Genomic DNA, 19,409 nt, shown 5'->3' on the forward strand with positions numbered 1-19,409 from the left:
CAGCAGTGCAGCTGTAACTGCAGTTTTACTTTGGGGCAGTTAAATACCAGTCTCATCTCTAAAAGCATCTTCACTCACTTGACCAAGTGCCTCAGGCAGAGCAAAGAGGGGCTTTAACACAAGGACACACCCCCCTCAGCCATGCTGCTAAATGCCAGGATGCAATCCAGAGACTTACCTTCTCCACCCGGAAAGAGAGTTTTCTGGCTGATACTTCTATAGAGGGATCTATGAACTTGCAGCTAATGATGGTTTCTATGATCTTCTTTGTCACCACGCTTGTGCCAACGACAGCTTCACACCTCATGTAATCCCTCACCTCCTGCATGCAAGAGTCACTTGTCACCAGTGGAGGGTGGCAGGGCACCAGCAAATGCCCTGCACTGGCTCAGCACCCAGCACAGCCCCTATTCCTGCCACACAGTTACAGTGGGCACTGCCTCCTTTTCTTGCCGTGATGCAGCTGATTTATTCTGCACTCAGTTGTCTGTAACACTGCACCCCAATGCCCACAAAAGGCACTTGTGAGAACTCCCCTCCCTTCACATGGCTTTTGTTTTATCTGTGCTTACCCCAGATAAACCACTTGGCACTTGTTGAATTCCCTTTCTTTTTGTGCTCCTAGTCTAAGTGTAACTTATTTGTCTGCCCTTCTTTGCCGACTCAGCGTGCAACACCGTTTGCCCCAAAAGAGCATTATTTCCTTCCAGCCCTGCTTTGGGATCAGCACTGGGTTTTGGTAGCTGTGGAATCCCAATAAAGCCTTGGCTGCTCTGATGGTGGCCAGCAAGGAAAGCAACTGGTGCTGCCACAGAAACGTGCGGCCTTAAAGCAGTTTCTTGAAGGGCCTTGCTCATTTCCCCAGGCAAATGTCAAGGCACTGTGGAACAAGGCCAGGGGAGGGGATGTGAGGGCTCCCCAGGCTCAGCCCTTGGTGGGGACCTCACCTGTGGCATGTGGGAGAAGCCTCGCAGCACCATGGCCACAGACTGGCCTGGCTGCAGGTGCCAGGAGCCTGGCTCCAGCCCGAACACGGCGCTCGTACGACTGCGGCTCTCGAAATCATCTTCGGCCTTGGGGCTGCTGAGGGCTGAGACGCTCTGGCCCTTCCTCTTGGCTGGCCTGTAGCATTCCACGCTCCAGAAGAGCCGATGGAAATGGTGGCCCCTGTTTGTTACTTGGAACTGGTGAGTACTGGGAAGGTGGCTACAAGAGAAGCCAGGATGGAAAATGGTGTGGGAGCAGCTGTTTCCCTGCTCATCAGATTGCTCCTGATGAGCCATCTGAGGTGTTCATAACTTGGGGACTGTCTTCATTTCCAGCTCTTAATGTGGGCCAGAAACTGTCTGACAAGCTGCCCTTCTGGTGTCATTATTGCAAAGAGAAATCTGCTTTTAATGCTAATGTAGCATTTTCAAGGTGAGACTAACAGGACCTGGTGTTTTCCTCCAAAATGTTTGTTCTGGGCTGATTCGTACTGTTACTGTATTTTGCATTGCTCTGTGCCCCACACTGTCAGTGAATCTTTGAGATGCTGCCCTTGAGGACCTTGTGTGTGGGGTATGATTGCAGGCATTTCTAAAAGCCAGCTCAGAGGCAGCTTCTGCACGATCCCAGCAAGCTGGTAAAAATCGTCTGCCTGCTCCAGGAGAGGAAACCAGGGCAGCAGGGCCCCTCTCCTTGGTAGCAGCTTTGGTTTTGCACTGAGAGCCATTTGTAGAACTTCATTTTGCAATTAGAAACTGTTTTGAAGTGAACTTTGCAAACTCTGCTGGCAGCAAAAAAGCCATCGAGGCCCTGGGCACAGCAGGGCAGCAGCAGGGCCCAGGAACAGCAGGAGGAAGCGGCAGTGGCACTGCGGGCCCCACACAAAGCAGCAGTTTCCATCTGGCCCTGGAACTGCTCTGGGGGCTCCTGCCTTCCTGGGGGGGTTGGTGCCCTCCTGTCTCTCTGTTCCCAGGCCCTGCTTGCCTGGGAAGTGCCATTTCAGAAGGGAAGGCTGTGAGGCCATCTGCCCTTGGTCCCTCAGCCCCACGGAGGGACCGCCTCACCCGGGCGCCCTTTTGGGAACCTTTTGTTCTGGGGGAGCTGTGACACCACTGCTTGATCAAGTGAGGACATAAATGTATTACAACTAAAGACAATTCAGTGGCCATTTAGCAACTGGTTTCCCTTCCAGTGGCTTTTGAGGGTATCTAACAACTCTCAACTGGCCACCACACGTTTCTGAAGGAATCTCTGCCTTCAGGGAAGGACTCAGGGATTGGAACACTGAAGAAGATCTTGCCTGAAGGACTACAGCAAAACTGCTCCTTGTTGAGCCAGGAGGAGAGGTGGGAGTGGGGAGATCTCCTACCTGAATTGGTATCCCAAGTTGAGCTCTGGGGCCAGTGGTTTGTCTGTGACAATTGTGGTGCCAGTGCCCATAGCCCTCAGTAAGAAGCTGAAGCAAAAGCTGTTCTCAATGAAGAGCTGGATGGAGTCAGCAAAATGCCCAGTGTCATCCAGGATGGCTGTGACAGTCACAGGAACCTCACCCCTAGCGGGGATCACTCCTTCTTGGGTTTCAAGAACAAAGCACTGGGGTTTATCAGCCTGTAAGACAAGCAGAAGATGCATTTAGGATGGAAACCATGCACCGTGATCTCTTGTGGGATATAAGAAAAGGACAGACTGAAGAGGGGAGGATAAAAATCATAAAGGCTTCATTTCCCTAAATTTGAGCTGCAGTCTCAGGCAACAGCAGAGCTCATACAACCTGTATTTTCCTCTCCTTTAACAGACTCACCTAATGACCCCAGCTCTGCCCAACCCAAGGGATGTTTATCCTCAGGAGAGTGTTCCTTCCCCACTCTTGCTCTGGAGTGTGTGCCAAGGAAAGCTGCTTTCTCTCTCTCCTGCCTTCTCACAAAGGCTCAAGGCCAGAGGAAGCCAGGACTGCTCAAATCCCACTCCAGAAACCACACAGCTGGAGGACACTGCTGAGATCCTGAAGAATATCACTGCAATACCAGTTGCAACCCCAACACCAAACTATTCTTGCTCAAGGGGCCATCAGTGCTTCTCAAGATCCCCTGAAGGACTGAAGCCCTCACTTCCCACTGACCATCAGCTGTAGAGAGGTGCCCCAGTGCCCTCTGCTTTGGAAAAGCCACCTCAAAATGGTTACAGCAGAGCAGAAAAGCAAGAAGCAGAAAGGAAACTGGATGATGTGTGCTCTGTGCACATGGCCCACTCTTCCCAAGAACTCTTGTCATCTGCTTTCTCATGGACTCCATGGATTGGGCAAGAGAGCTGGAAGCTGCTCAGAGCAGGGAGGAAAGGTCTGGCACCAGCACAGCTGTACAGACACAGCTCTGCAGGCCCAGCCCTGCTAGGAGCATATGAAACCCATCATTTCCATGCCAGGCCCACCCAGCCAAGATGCACTGCTCCCTGCAAAGGCTGAAAGCAGAATTTCATTGTGGAGTTAGAGAAAGCTGTCCTGGAAAAAACCCTCACTTGAAGGTGGCATTTATCCCCCAAAGAGCTGGAAAAGCAGCAAGTTCAACTTCACAGCCCTCCTCCTTGGCCCACGAGGCTGTGGCTGGACTCTCCCACATGGCCTGATGCTTTAGCCACAAACACAAACAAGGCCATAGGATCAGGTTTGAAGCAGCTCCACAAGTTCAACACATCCAGCATGAAGAAAAACAAACCTCAAGCCCCTCCCAGATCTCCCCCTCCAGCAGACAACCCAGCCAGCCCCAGCCCCAGCCTACAAGCCCTTCCTGGCTGTGCCAGCCCTGCTCTCCCTGCCAGGGGAGCAGCCCCAGCTCCTTCTGCCCTGTGCAACCTCCACATATGAAAACAGCCTTTCTCTGCAGCTGCTCCCCAAAGATGCTCTTCAACAGCACAAAGATCACAGGCTGGGGGGGTGCACAACCCCCACACATCTTCGTGTGCACAGCCCAACTGGCTTGAGCCACAGGAGCTGTGACAATTGCAGTCTGAGGACAGAGCTCACACCCTGCTCTCCACTACAAACAGCACTTGGGCACAAAGCAAATGCAGCTGGGACAGGGAAACCATAGGGAAATCCAGGCTCTCTGGGGAGCAAAGGAACACAGGTTTCTCTGATCTCAGAGCTCCAAAAATGTCACACGCACATCTGAAGACCTTCCAGAAAGTGAAGGGAGGACCTGTCACCACAATCCAGACTTGTTTCTGCTCCAACATCTCTGCACCTGATTTCACCGAGGGCCCCAGCTAAAACCACTCCAGAGCCAGGTTCGTCTTGCCTCGCTCCGATGGAATATTGGAGTATCCTGCCACCTCTCACACCAGATGGGCCAGATGGAAATCTTGCATATCAAAACCAGTCATAAAAAGTCCTGGCTGCTACTGACCAGTCAATTCCCTGGAAAACAGCCCCACAGGTACTTACAATCTTGATCCTGAAGTCTACAGGGACGAGACCTGTGTTGAAGAGGGTAAGAGTTTGTGAGCTCGGCTGTAGCACTGGGATCATGCCAAAGTCTATCTTCTTTGGAGTTCCATAGATTTCTGCCAGCTCTCCAGAGCTCAGGAATTCTGCTCTCTGTTCCAGGAAGAAGCAGGAAAGAAAGATTTTTATAAAAGCCAAAACAAACCACAACAGGGAAACCTAAAAAAGCTTAAACAGCTCAACTCTACTCAAGTTATTTATTATTTATTATTTATTATTTATTATTTATTATTTAACCACTCTCCAGCTGAAATGCTGGGCTTTTGGGAAAAAAAAAATAAAGTTACATATTCACCTCCAAATTCAAAAGGATCAAGGTAAGAGAAACTTTCAAAATACAAATGATTGGCCCAAGGTAAAAGCTTTGCAAGAAATGTCTAGTTAAGACCAGGCTGACAGGTAAACAATTGGTTATTCTGGTGGGGAGAAACCCTCCTGCTTAAGGTAAGCAGCCTGATAGTTGAAAGCAACTGTTGTGTCAAACTTCAGGCTCCCTGGCACAGCCTGCACTGCCTGTCCTTCCTGCTGACTGATTTACATGCAGTGTCACAATGGCCCAGGGTCAGATACTTGGTGCCATCCAGGGAATTTGCCATCATCACTTCCATGCGTTTTAATGTAAGTTTAAATCCTTGCAACTACTCTTCAAATGCCAGCTTTCCTTTCTTTTCCACAAAGCTCAACCTTCCCAGAAGTCTTCTGACATCCTCTTTTGTGCTTAAAGAGATGACATTTGAAAACAGGTATTTCCAAAGTTACTAGCATTTTAAAGATTAATTTAACTAAAATTATCCTCAATTCCATCTTAGGAACTACATTCAGAGTCAGACACTGAGATTACCACCTATAAGGCATAAGCTCTTTATGGCACCAGTCCCTTCTGTCCTTCTCCACAGCAGCCTGTGCCTGTTTTTCCCAGAAGAATCCCTGCACACTCTGCACCCTGCCAGGAGGAGCTGCACAAAGGCACACATCTCCCCTTGCACTCACCAGTGGGTTTCTTTCATCCCCAAACACGCCGATCAGAACATTGGTGCGATGATCGCCCAATGTTTGCACTTGGATTGTAACCGGAATCTCTGCAGTGCTGCGAGGCTGGACAATGCCACAGGGTTTGGGGCTGGAGTACAACACAGGAGAGTCCTCCTTGCGTTTCTAGAAGGGACACAATCAAATGCAGCTTCAGAGGGACCTCCAAATTCAGCTTGAAACTCCTTAACATCCACCGCCACAGCAACTCACACACGTTTTTCAAAATCCCCAGGACAAAGGTAAAAGGCCCAAAGAAGATGCAAGAATTGCAGGCTTAGCATTCTCAGGGGGTCCTGCAAGGAGGCTGCCAGCACAGCTGTTGGTGTCTGTGGCTGCAGCAGCTTTTCACAACCCTCTAAGATCTCCCACCAGAGAACACCCTGAAGACTAGAACATAAACTGTTTCCTCAGGAGGTTAAACTGCCTCCTAAAGTTTACATTCAGGTAGGATCCTGCTCTCAGCAGATTTTTAAGGCTGAACAGAAAACAGCAAGGTCTTATCCAAACCCTTTTTTCCCCTAATAATCTCCTCAGCAATATTTGAGAGGAGGAGGTGGATGCAATGGCAAACCTGGGGAATGAGCCCGTAGCAGCCAGGAAGGTGAGTTTTATTGGTGATGATGAACTTCATCTCGTATGGCTCCTTCAGGTGGCACTTATTGCAGCGCATGATTTGGGGGTACACTTGCAGCTCAGGAACCAGACATCTGGGCAAAGAGATGACCCCAAGGGAATCAGAGATACTGAGAGAACAGAGAACATTTACCCCCAAAGATAACCCATTTGTCACTGTCAAACAGACATTTAACAGCCCTGCAGTGAGAAATTGCCTTCAAAGCCTTCCCACTCCAACACGGCTTGTCAAGGAGGGGCAAACCCTGAGAGGCAGCAGCCAGATGCTGCCAAGTGCCCCAGGCAGAGCACTTACTTTGTCCCACAGCTGCCTCAGCCTCTCCTTTAGCCCAGAAGGCTTGCAAGGACTCCTGTAACAGTCCCGGTGATCCATGAGCTCTGGGGGAGCATTCCCAACACGGATCAGTGCTCACTAAGGCTCAAGGAACACACGACTCCGGTGTCTCAGTAAAAATGACTCCCTTCAGTAAAAATGACTCTCCCACGGGGCTGTTGCCCTGCCTGAAAACTCAGCTGTTTGCCCCAGCTTTGGAGGGCATGGGACACCACCTGCCCTACAGAGTGGGTGATCACCCCCTCCCAGTTCCTACAGCTCCCTCGGTCCTTCACTCCACAGCTCCATGCACTGACTGTCCCCATTTGCACTTGCTTGACAAAACTGCAGCCCAGGCACTGACTGCATGGCTCTGCCTGCGAGAGGGAGCAGCACCAGGGAACTGCATCCCTCTCGTCATTAAACTGGCAGGATGGAATTCTGCTGCAGCAAGAGCAACTTTTGGTTTAAGTCTGAAAACATTCAAGCTCAAAATGGGAAGCAGAGGAAAGGAGAAAAACTAGAGCTGACTTGCCACATCAAGGGCTCTTTTCCCCTCGTAAGATCTTGCCCTCACCACTCTGGCTGTGAGCCACTTCCCCACTGTCACGTGCCCTCATGAACAGAACGAGACCCTGACTCTCAGCAGGCTGCTTGGTGTGTCCCAAACCAAAGCAGGGGGGTCTCAACCCAGCACAGCTCCATCTCTTGCAGGAAGAAGGAGAGCAGGTCCTCGGGAAATTTGTTCCAGCTCAAGCACCAAAAACCAGGCCAATAAATGATTTCATTCCTGGTCCCTCTAGAAAAAGGCCCAGGACTGTGCTGGGCTGTGAGCAGGGCTGCTTTTCACCACAGGCTGCTTTCCAAGCACTGCTGTTCTCGTGTCCAGCTGGTCACAACATGAGAACATTAAATAACACTTCCCTTGGGAGCTGCAGCCAGCAAACCCTGTGCCAGGCAGTGTGCTGGGAGAGGCCAGGGAAGTGCTGGTACCTGGCTGTGATGATCACTGATGCCACTTCCTTGCCAACACCCTCCAGGCCCACCAGGTCCACCAGCATTTTCCGGTAGTATTCCATCACCGTGTTGGAGCACAGGGTCACCTGGTGGAAGAGAAGAGCAGTAAATTCTTCCTTATAAAAGCTCATTACCCACACGTGGTATTCTCCAGTTCTTGTTTCATGCTAAGGAAAGGGAGGATTTTGCCTTAATTACTCTGCTGATCCATGTGTAGAGCACAGTCTCTGAGAGTTAACAAAAGCCTTCTGGCAATACCAGATTTGTTAAACACACCTTGCTATCATGGCATAGGTCAGCTAAATTCAAACATTAGGCTAAAGCTCTACACACCACTGTACCCAAATTAAGGGGCCAATTTTTCATCTGACTACAATGACACAAATGCAGATGAAATCTGCTGACTTGGACAGAATGAGTTCAGCTTTACAACAGGAAGCTGAGGGCAAATGTGGCCCAGCAGGTGCTGGGCAGTTCATGGCTGCAGAGCTTTTTGTCTCCACTGGAGATCCCTGCAATGAACACAAATCATTCTGCTCTCCAGGAGAGGAGACATGAGACCAAGAAGAAAAGCAAACTGCTTTCTACAATGACACCTCTCATTCTGTCCTCATCCTTCCTCTTGCCCACTTGCAATCAAAGAAACTGCTCTCAAAAACACAAGAATGGCTCCAGTACTTTACCATACGGTTTGTGATCTCAGCGTATGATTTTGGGAACAAAACAGTGCTGCTTCAGTTACATCCTGAGTAACCCAGCTAACAGAGGCCTCAGGCCAGTGCAGATCTCTCACTCACATGATCCTCAAAGCTGGCATCAGAGCTAAAGCCCTCGCACACTCCAGTGAAGCTTTAGCCCTGGGGCTGAAGCGTGTGTGGCTGGACTCTTCCCATACCTCGATATCCTGGTGTCCCTGGGGGAGGATGGTCCCTTGGCTGGGATTCATTGTAAACTCCCTTGGCTCCACATAAAAATGAATTCCCTTCCTCCAGGATGGGTCACCTTCCTTGCAGATTTGATCCAAGCTGCTGACAGCAGGCTGCGTGCCATCGTCCGACATGCGGAGCTTGAATGTCACGGCCAGCGGGGAGGTGTTAGTGAGGCGACAGGTCATGGTGCGGGGAAAACCTGGGAAAAGGACACAAATATCCATTTAGGCACCAACTGTGTCATGACTGCTGGTGTGAACAGCCTGGTAGGATGAAAGGGTGACTGCAGTTTAGCTCTTTACTATCTGAACTACAGCTCACCGAGAAGCTACGTGAGGAATTAATGGAATCTGGAGCTAGAAGGTGATGCAAAGCACCCTAATGCAGTTTCTCTCTGCAGCATCCTTAAGGCATCTCCTGGTTTGGGCCAAACAGACTGAGCAGGTGACAGCTCAGAGCACATTCCACTGGAGGCAAACCTGAGCCTTGCTTCGAGAGCAGTGATTAGGAACCATGTCCCACCTCACCCAACAAAGGGGGCCATCACAGCCCTGCTGCTCCCTGTGATTGCTGCCTGCAAGGGTTTACCCCACTTGAGCTCTGAGATTTGCTTTCCATCCTGGAAAGCCAGAGCTCCAGCCACACATGGTGGGGATGTCCTGCAGAGCCCGGCCACCGGCCACCACTGCTCTGCACTGGACATCTGGCTTGGCTGGCCAGCTCTGTGGGGAGGAGACTTCTCCCAGGCCTGCTCACCAAGAGTCATTTGAACACAGATGGGGGGAAAAAACAACTGCAGGCACAGCCCAGAGCTTCTATTCCTTGGTTCTATTTGATCTGACAAGGGCAAAATGCTACCTGAGGCACCAGCAGCCCTGGAGTTCCCAGCCTGAAGAGGCTGCTGTGGCAGAAGACGAGTGATGGATGTTTTTATGTTCAAGTGGTTCATTGTGGAACGCACAGATCCCTCACGCTGTGCCCAAGCCCAGGGAACACTCACCGAAGGAGATGTCACCGAAGTGGAGCTCATGGAGGTCGAAGTGTAAAGCCGGCCCAGTGACACACCCCCTGCGATGACGAGCACAGAGCAGGAGGAAATGCCTCGGTTAAAGGCAGTTACAAAGCGTGTGGCAGCCCTGGCTCGGGGACATAAAGCCTGGGGTCAGGGGCACCGTGGGCTTCAAATCAACACAGCACCATGTGCTCAGCACAGTGTCCGTGTGGGCAGGAGGCAGCTAAAGCCAAGTGGCCGGCAGCCAACAGCCACTGGTGGGGATTTGGGCACAGGGCAGGCAGGAAAAGCCCCCAGTTGCTGGTGGTGCCATGAAGGACCCTGAACACACACCCACACATGGCTCCATTGCCTCAGTTTCCCCATCTGTAATGTGATGGACATAAAAGTCCCCACAAACTTCTGTAACCAGCCTTTCCAGCCACGGGCTCCCTGCCTTGCTGCTTCTTAGCTCCAACTGGTGTTCCCATGGAGGAGCTTTCTCAGGAGATTTTGAGCCACACAATCATTACTGACAGACTTTAGAGACATGAAGCCAGGGGAGCCCCAAGCATCCTCTGAAAAGAGCAGCAACAGTTCTGCACAGTGGGCAGATGAATCCTAGAGGAAAGGACCAGCCTGGCACCAGTGCAGCAGCCGGCACAGCCAAGGGCAATGGCTTCAACAACCAAACACGGGTGTCCTGAATCTACCACGCCACCTCACCTGTCCTTGAACTCAGCAGACAGGCTCCAAAAGTCACCAACATCCACTGAAATCAGCACTTGAAGCTGCACAACACTCACGAGTTTATTTTGTGGGTGACACCAATCCATGCCCACTCTGCTTTTTGGTTAAAAATCAAGGACCAGTGAACTGTGCCTTCTCTTGTGTTCCCAGGACTGCCACTGGCTCTGCTCTACACATCTCTACAAGAGACACCTGCCCTTGCCCAAGGAGAAAGCTGCTTATGCAATAATGTCCCAGGAGCAGATTGGGGGGAGACAGAGGAGAATCAATTGATGGTGAAAGGTTCCCTCTTGATTTCCAAAATAACAGAGCAGCACTTTTCCTCCAAAAACAAAGCCAGCATAATTGTTTCTCCACTGCAGGCAGACCTACTCACCACTTTCCTCTTGCTAAGTCCTAATTTTCTTATTCTTTTTTGATCCATCTCCCTTATCTCATTGGTATAATCAAGTGCAGGGTGCATTCATTTCTTTATTGCCTTGATCCAGTGCCTCCCAACAGCAGCAGCCTAGCTGCAAAGCTCCAGAGCAGCCAGCATCAGCTTTCCTGCTTGCAGGACATTATCCTACCAGCACATGGCTCAGGCTGGCAGGGACAATCCCTCGTGCTGCTGTGGAACTGAGGACTGAGCTCTGCCTTCCCTGTTATCACCCCTTCTCCCTTTGCTGGGCCAGGATTATCTCTTGCAGTGGCACCAGCCCATGGGATGATGCCCATGTCCTTGGCACATTCCTGCTGCACAGTTCCCTGTCTCCCAGCCCTTTCCTGGCTGTGGAAAGGAGGGACTGGAGCACTCTCTGCACAGGAGTTGGGAGCACAGCTTGTCCCCCACAGCATGGCCATGAGAGGTGAGGTGAGGCTGCTGCTGCCCATTTGGGATGGATTATGAGCAGAAGTTTTTAAAAACACTGCTGCTGCTGCAGAATCACCCAGGCTGCCCCATCTCCAAAGCCCTGGGAGCTTTGCTGGGTGTTGAGCTGGGACAGCCCAGAGCAGCTACTGCCCAAAGCTGATCCATCCCACTGCCTGCCATGGCCCAAGGCAGAGGGAGATCCCTGCAGGGAGGAGTCATTCCAGCCCCCGGGCACCCTACACTGGGGCAGTGCCAGGATCAGAGCAGAGATGAAGAGCTCAGGAAACTCCTTTTTCCTCTGCTCGACCCCAAAATGAGGGAGGTGGGGGATGTCCCAGAGACAGCTACAGATGTGCCCAGCAAGCTCCCAGAGTCCTTACCAGACTGTCAGGATCACAGGCGTAGGAGATGCAGCCACACGGAACTGGAATTGTTCCTCAAAGCTCCCCAGGACGGTGGCATTGAAGGAGATGTGAATCGTCTGGATCCCACCTGCTGCAATGACGCCCTCCTCGGGGGCAAACTTGAAGCAGCGGCCCACGGTTGTGGCTGAAGGGATGTAGGTGAAGGGAGCATCTATAGCTCCTCGGTTCATCAGTTTCACCTGCAGCAGCAAGAAAGCAAAAGGGAAATTCATGTGCAATCTTCCCTTCTTGTCAGTTATTTTCTAATGATGCAATTCCCACCCAGAAAAGGCAGAAGATGCTTTGTGCTGCTGAAAGGCAGAAGTCCAAAAATACAACAGGACAAGTTCTGCCTTTGGGTTTTCATGCAAAGCAGCAGTAATTGCACATAACCAGAGTCACCCTGGGCTTCTCCCATGGACACAGAGCACTCCAGCTCTGGCCAGCATCACCAAGCTCATTCAGAGCTGGCCCTGAGAGCAGCGTGGGGCAGCTGCGTAGTCAATCACCAGAGAGCTGCCACTGCCCCACTTAGCACAGCTCCAACAGTTCCATCTACTCATTCACCTTTTCCCAAATCATGACAACAACACATTGATAACGAGGCATCACCACCAAATACAGAGACAGCACCATCTTTTGGTAAAAAAAACCCAGTGTGTTTTTCCTTTCCACAGCCAAGCTTTTGAAAGAGTCTGGCATGATGCAGTGCCTTATTTTCTCCCTCTTTCAGTTGCTCTCTATTTTTTTTGCAAACTTGACACTATTTTGAGGGGGAGGCAAAGAGGTAGAAAGATCCTTAGCTTTATTCCCAGGAACACTTTTGTCTTTCTAGAGTCAGGGATGCAGCAAGGCTGGAGTGTGGTGAGGGAGTGGTCAGCAAAGGAAAGAATCCCAAGCCCTTTGCAAGGGCCAGCACTGAGCCAGGAGGCTGGATGGCTTTCCTGTGACTCCCAGGAATAAGCAGGAGACACTCCACTGAGAATTGTTTGCAGGGTACTGAAGCTCAACACAGCCAGTTTGTTCCAGCTGCTTCTGAACAGTCCAGTGCAAAGGTGCCTTGTGTCTGGGGCTGCCACAAAAGCCTCTGAACGTGCAGCTTTTTGACCCAGTCTGGGTTTCATATGCCAAGGGGTTGTTTTTCAGGAAGCTTCTGAGCTGATCCCCAAGGAAGGCTGCCAAAAATTGGCATTACCAAGGGACTGGGGCTTCATGAACAGCAGACACACCTTTCTGACCCCACCAGATCTGCCCAGTACGTCCAATATTCCCTGCTCACAACTGCCCGTGTTGTCAGGAATTCCACAGGTCCACCAGGCTTGCTGCTGCCTCAGGAGCCATCAAGATCCATCCCAACCCCTGCTGCTCACCTCATAGACGTGGGAGGTGTTGACAAAAATGTTCCCAAGTTTCAGCATTTGACGGCTGAATTCAACCACGGGTCCTTGGCCTTCCCCTCGGAGGTGCAGGGGCAGCCTGCTCCCACGGCCTGGGGAGAGATGCTCATTTCAGTACAATAATTCCCACTGTTACACTCTATTTTCCAGCCTGCCTGAACGCTGGCCCCTGACTCTGAGCTGGATAAAACCAGCTCCTGATATTGCAAGAGAAGATTTGGACCCTTCTCTTCCCTCAGGACATTTCCCTTGGGGCTGACTTCCAATTTCTAACCCATTCCTTGGGCTGGTTTCCAATTTTAGCCACCAGTTTGCTGAGTTTTAAACATCTCTCATGTCCTGAAGTGACAGCCCAAGGAGTAATGGGTATCAATGGAAAGAAAGGAAATTTAGGTGAGGTATTAGGAAGAAATGTTTTACTGTGAGGCTGGTGAGACACTGGAGCAGGCTCCCCAGGGGAATTGTGGAGGTTCCAGCCCTGAAAGTGTTCAAAGCCAGGCTGCTTGGGGCTTGGAGCTACCTGCTCTAGTGGGAGGTGTCCCTGCCCAAGGCAGGGCTCTTGGGACTACATCATCTTTAAGGTCCATTCCATCCCTAACACACCATGATTCTATGGTTTCCTTCCCATGCACCTAGAGGAGCTTTGAAATCCATTCAGTGAAGGCACAAGCTCATCAAGAGTTTGGCAATTGTACCTGGCAGATTGCTGGGCAGCAATTGCCAAACTACCTGGCCCAGTAGCACAAGACTTTGTTGCCCAAGCCCTCAACTTCTGGCACTCAGCATTGTGTTCTATCTCCACAGACTGGGAGCTGCAAGGTGCCAATTCCCACACAGGGAGAGAAGCAGGTGCTGGCCAAGGCTGGTCCCTCTACAAAGACCCTGGGCTCAGTGGGGCTCAGCCACCTCTGGTCTGGTGGTGTGTGAGCAGTGGGAGGTGATCCAGGCTCAGGGAGCACATTTCTAACTCAGCTCCTGCTGCCTGATGATGGATCCATGCCAAATGGACCCATCCTGGAGGTCACTGGTCTAGAGGGGCTTAGTGCTTGCTCTCTCAAGCTGTTCTGCTCTGGCCTTTGAGGAAATGCTGGCAAAGCCGTGCCATGAAAACATCTCCCTGCAGTGCCTGGGTTGTTCTGGGATCAGTAACCCAGACCCAGGATTCTGACCCTGGCCTTGCACAGGAGACTCCCTGGAAGCTGCAGGGGCAGTGGCATGTGCCAGCACTGCCCTGCTGCCCAGGGACTCTTCCCAGCAGTTCCAGGGGAGCCCAGTGGGCTCAGGCTTGCACCATGGCTTCAGTAGGGCTGAGAGAAACAGGGGAAAGGAGCTGTACCTGAGATGTTGCAGTAAGCCACACTCCGATACTCTCGGGCCTTTAGGGGTTTAAAGGTCACCTTGATTTGGACTGAACTATTTGGCCCGATCTCTCCCTCCTGAAACAGAAAGAGACAGCAAAACATTTCTCTTCAAACTTCCCATTTCTTGTGTACAACCACAGTCCTGCAAGCCTTTATTTAGAGCATCAGTGATGAGTGAACAACACAAGGAGCCCAAGGAAACGCTCCAAACCCAGCTCAATACACCACTGGAAGCTCTCAATGCTCAGCTGATCAGCTCCCACTCTCCACAACATTCCCACTGCTCTGACACAAGCTGTTGGTCACATCATGCTGCTGTCAGCTGCAGTATGTAACTGCCTCTGTGCACTGGTGCACTTGGCAAGAAGAGAACATGATCCCCTTCCCTGGAAATAAAAATATTAGTTTAACCTGTTTGGAAAGAAAGCAGGGGTTGGGATTATTCTGGGGTTTACTCCAAGATGAGAAGGGATTTTGCACTGTGCAGACACCAGGCATTCATCATCTCTCACAATGCCAATCCTCAGAATCAGGGCTCTGGTTGATGGGAGAACGTGGGGGTTCACTTGCATAAACAGAAGAGGAGGAGGAGGAAAGGGAAGGGGAAGGGGAAGGGGAAAGGGAAGAGTTAGAGTGTTAGAGTGTTAGGGAGTTAGAGAGTTAGAGTTAGAGGAAGAAAGTGAGGCTCTCAGCTATCACTTACCAGTGGCTCAAGGGAAAAAGCATCATTGGAGAATAGCATGGGGTCTTCTTTCACCATCATCATCTTCTCCCGGACGCTGCTCTTCAGGATGGCGCGGCGATCTTCACAGGAACCCTTCTTCTTCGCTCTTCTTCTCTCTCCCGTCGTGTTGTCCACGCAGGCCTCTCTCGGTGATCGCAGCAAGTAACACTGCCTGCAGCCACAGGGACAGACAAAGCCAGCAGATGGTTCAATGAGCCCGAGATTTGCAGAGAGAAGTGGAAGTGCAGGAGAGCAAAGCACCTGGGGAGGAGCAGCAGCAGCTCCCAGCAAGGGCTGACCCCAAGCCATGGCAATCCCAAGTGGATCAGAGCATAACTTGTTCACTGGTACAACAGGTAGTTTTACTGCACACTTGCAAACACAGGAGAGGTTTGGAAAGCCAGCATCCCTTAAGAGAACCTCCGGCCTCAAAGCCTCTGCCAAAACTGAGGGACAATCCAGCAGCCACCTCAACTGGCTTTTCCTACCACTGAGATGCTCAGGGGAGGAGATAAAGATCATGGAGCAGGACTTCCCTGGGAAGGGGAGATGAAGCTGGGTCACAGCTCTGTGTTACCAGCATCACTCTTAATTTCTTCTCTTTGGGACCTGCCCTGTTCCCTGCTCTGCCTTTCTCAAGAGCATCCCAGAGCACTTCCAAAGGAAAAGGATGAATTCAGGCACTGCATCCCTTCAATGACATTCAAGGTTTTATATGCATGAAAACAGAGGCTCTGAGAAGGGAAGGGACTTGGTTGTGCAGGAGGGGGACAGCAAACTCCTGGAGAGACCTTTTTGTGATCCAGAGCTTTTTGGGTCCCATCCCAGTGCATGGTAGTAGAATCCTGTAGTAGTCCTGAGAAGAAAAGGATCCTACACTATCTCCTCTCATAAAAAAAAGTCTTCTCTGCTCCAAGACCTCAAAAGCTTCTCTGACAGCAGGACAGTGGCCTTGGAGCTAAAACCATCCCTAGGACTGGAAATAAGGAAGAATGAAATGTCATGGTGACAGTCTAGGACTGTCATAAAACTGGTGTGAAAACAGATGCTTTAGGAAAAAAACCCATAAAACCAAAACCAGGCTGAAGTTTCCTTTGGGGAAACCTTGTTGCTTCTGAGGGGAAAGTGGATCACCTGGGGTCCAGGCTGAGGCAGGCAAGTGGGAAAAATGGAAATAAACAGCCCAGGGAAGCAGCCAGAGAAGGTCACAGGATTTTCTTTTAACACACAGAGCTTGTATGAAAGTCAGACATCGTGTAAGCAGATAGAGAACAGTGGAAAACCAAGAAGCCCAGGGCACTGAAGGACCCTGTTGCCAGCCATTCAAGTGGGCCAGTCCTGGTCCTTTGCAGGCAGCTTAAAATGGCTCTGAGGAGTGCAAATGACCTGGCCCACAGCAAGCAGGGGCTTTCCAGGGCAGTTTTGGCAGGGCAGTTCTGGCAGGGCAGTTTGCACAAGCAGGCTGAGCAGAAAGGATGCAGCCACCCACCCTCCTTCTGTAGTGGGTTGTGTCTTTTGGCTGGTTGTGAGGTGCTTGCCTTTTATTTTCTTTTTGCTTTCTTCCCTTTTTTTCCCCCCCAGCAATGGTTTACAAATGACCAAAAGCCATTGCTGCTGCTGCCCCGTTAGAACTTGAGGAAATCCAGTCATTGCCATCAACCTTTCCTTCCCAAAATGCCATCCCTGGCTGGGGTATAAATGGAACTGGAATGTCAAGTGCTGAGCTCCTGAAGCCCAGGGACACACCCCCTAATGCCAGGGATGCTTTACTTGGCCTGAGCCATTCCAAAGCACCAACACCCTCCTGAGGCCGTACGTTAGTTTTAGTCTTGGCCCATGGATCTCACTGAAATGCATCTTTCAAACCAACCTCCTCTTCTCTTCATTCTCATCTTCCTCACTAGGAAAAGTCTTCCACTGGAACTGGGCTCTGATGTTACTCCTGTTCTCGATGAACATTGCTGTGTGGCTTGACGTGGTGATGAAAGTCTTCTTCAGCTCCACAGAATACGTCCTCAACCCGATGCTGACATCTACAGCTTCTCCCTGAAGGTTTGTGTGGATCCTTTCTTCACCTGGAACAAAGCAAAGGGGAGCCTTTGCTCAGCTCAGTTGCTGATGAAAGCCCAAGGAACAGAGCAAACCACAGGTGACAGAAGAAAGGGTCACAGCTTTTAGCTCTATTTGCAGTTCTAGGGGTCAGCACATTTATAACGTCCTGACAGCTGTGTGTGTGCAGCGTGAGGGTGTCCTGGGCACCTCCTAAAACAGCTCATTTTGGAGTGTGTTTGTGGAGATTTGGCCCCAAGGTACAGTGAGGTTTGTCAGGTGTGCTCAGGTGACCCACTCAGATCACCAGGATTTCTGCATCCAAGTCCTTCAGGTGATGCTGAGGAGCCCTGTTCAGTCCTGGCTTGCCTGGGGTTCCCCCTGGGCATCCCATGAGATTCCTGTCTCTCCTGATCCCTTGGATCCCTTGCTGCTGACAAGCAAATCCACCTGGGGGCATGTGAGCAGAAAAAGGAGGCCCAGAGGAACAAGTGAGGTGAAGCCCACAGCAGGAGGGGACCCAGGTGAGGAAACACAACCAGCCTGGCTCTGCAATATGACAAACCACTACAAAATGAACACCATGAAAATCAGCAGCAGCAGCAGCAGCTCCCTGTCCAAACACACAGCCACATCAGTCTTGAAATATTTGATATTGTTCTGATCTCAAAAACCAAACTGGAGCATTTCAAATTGAATAAAAAAGGGACCAAGGAAAGATCAGTAAGTACAGAGCAGCTTCCACATGAAGCCTGAATGGGATTCCTCAGTCAAGAAATCAAATGGGAGATAGATGTGAGAGGTGTGCAACAGCATGAATGGCCTGGGAAATGGGGACAAGGAAAAAATTGTCTTGATTTGTCACCAAAAAGTAGTTGAGGATTTGAAAATGTTATTGGACAGAAACTATATATATGTGTAGAGGGCAACACAGTACAAGGGTCTGTGACAAGCCAGTGGAGCAGCAGCCTATGGGACAGAGGTGTGCAAGAAATACACTGCATTGGAGAGAGTCTGATGGAGACCTCACACCTCACACACAGCACTGGCCAGAATAAAACAAAACTTCAGCCAGGCATAGCCACGTGGCAGTGGAGAATCAGGGCTCCTCCTTCCTCCACTCAGCAACTCTCAGCAAAACAGGAGCCCAAAAATCTTAGTCCTGTTAGAGGGGATGCACTTTATCAGCCCCCTAAGCACCAACTGGTTCTCAGTTTTCTTTGGGGTTGAGCTGGAACAGGGGAGGTACACCTAGAGGGAATTGAGGTGGCTGGCACAACAGGGAGTGGTGCTGGAGAAGTGTCCTGTGCCCCGTGCAGTGCCCAGCACTCACCTGTGTTGTAGCACACCACCATGGACCCAAAATGGGCACCAGTGGTCAGCGGGTGAAATCCCACTGTCACCTGCACGCTGTCACCAGCACCCAGAGCTCCCATGGCCGGAACCACGGAGAAAGGACTGCAACACAAAGAGAGAGATCAGGACTCAGGGGACATCTGGGGATGATATTCCTTCTGCAGTGCAGGTCACTTCGGCTCCCTTGGGCAAGCAGGGAGCACAGAAACCTCAGGCAACAGAAAAGAGACAAAACAGGATCAGAAACAGCTGCTGACCCACTTCTGAGCGGATACAGACCTCAGGAGATCCTGTGGGATAAAATGACCTCATCTGCCCCATACTCTGCATCCAGCTCTCTGCAATGAGACCCAAGGATCCCACTGCCAGCAATCCCATCAGAGAATGGTTTGTGAAACCACTGAAAGCAAGAGCAGATGCCATCCATCCTGCTCACTTCCAGCCAGAGCTGCAGTGCAGCCCTGATGCTCAGCTTCCTTTTGTTGCTCTTTGCCAAGCCTATTATCACCCAAAGGTGTTTTGCACAAGGACAGAGGAGCTGCCTCACCTCTGGGTGCTGATGTAGTAATGAGCCTCCAGGTTGCCAGTGTTGCGAAGCAGCAGAGTCTTCTTGGTGCTGCTCTTGACCGGACACTCCGAGAAGTTCAGCTGGTCTGGGATGGTCAGGATAGCTCGGGCAGCAATGGCCCGAATTGGCACAACTATCCTTTCTGTTTTAGTGATGCAGACCAGCTCATGGGAATAATCCTGCAGGAAAAGAAACTAGCTCAGCATGGGGCATTTAGTGCCATTCCCATGGCAGAAGAAAACAATGGCCTAGAACTCTTCAAGGGCTTCTATTCTATTCTATTCTATTCTATTCTATTCTATTCTATTCTATTCTATTCTATTCTATTCTATTCTATTCTATTCTATTCTATTCTATTCTATTCTATTCTATTCTATTCTATTCTATTCTATTCTATTCCACCCCAAAATGAACACTAAGTTCTACCAATAATATTATTATTACTAAAGGCACCAGTGCACTTTGCAAAACCTATCTCAGTGGCATTAAGCTCTCATGTCATTAGGGTCATACAGAGAACTGCCCTAGGCCACAGCTTTTACTCTA

At 50.6% G+C, this 19,409-nt stretch overlaps 1 protein-coding gene across 3 annotated transcripts in view; it reads right to left on the reverse strand.

Moving 5' to 3' along the window:
• LOC147650795 (axonemal central pair apparatus protein HYDIN-like) overlaps window positions 1-19,409 on the reverse strand; it is a 57,163-nt gene that overhangs the window by 30,085 nt on the left and 7,669 nt on the right. For all 3 annotated transcript variants that reach the window (XM_086847704.1, XM_086847706.1, XM_086847705.1), the window contains 16 exons: window positions 18,843-19,042; window positions 18,273-18,397; window positions 16,761-16,965; window positions 14,870-15,062; window positions 14,142-14,241; window positions 12,779-12,897; window positions 11,385-11,608; window positions 9,411-9,478; window positions 8,377-8,609; window positions 7,458-7,567; window positions 6,090-6,225; window positions 5,477-5,641; window positions 4,427-4,579; window positions 2,357-2,595; window positions 948-1,206; window positions 179-322 (listed from right to left, as the gene is read on the reverse strand). In XM_086847704.1, the coding sequence (XP_086703830.1) occupies window positions 179-322; window positions 948-1,206; window positions 2,357-2,595; window positions 4,427-4,579; window positions 5,477-5,641; window positions 6,090-6,225; window positions 7,458-7,567; window positions 8,377-8,609; window positions 9,411-9,478; window positions 11,385-11,608; window positions 12,779-12,897; window positions 14,142-14,241; window positions 14,870-15,062; window positions 16,761-16,965; window positions 18,273-18,397; window positions 18,843-19,042 (2,673 nt within the window). The remainder of the gene's footprint in view (window positions 1-178; window positions 323-947; window positions 1,207-2,356; window positions 2,596-4,426; window positions 4,580-5,476; window positions 5,642-6,089; window positions 6,226-7,457; window positions 7,568-8,376; window positions 8,610-9,410; window positions 9,479-11,384; window positions 11,609-12,778; window positions 12,898-14,141; window positions 14,242-14,869; window positions 15,063-16,760; window positions 16,966-18,272; window positions 18,398-18,842; window positions 19,043-19,409) is intronic.

This window comes from Cyanistes caeruleus, chromosome 12, assembly GCF_971803275.1.
Source record: "Cyanistes caeruleus chromosome 12, bCyaCae1.hap1.1, whole genome shotgun sequence".
NCBI lineage: Eukaryota > Metazoa > Chordata > Aves > Passeriformes > Paridae > Cyanistes > Cyanistes caeruleus.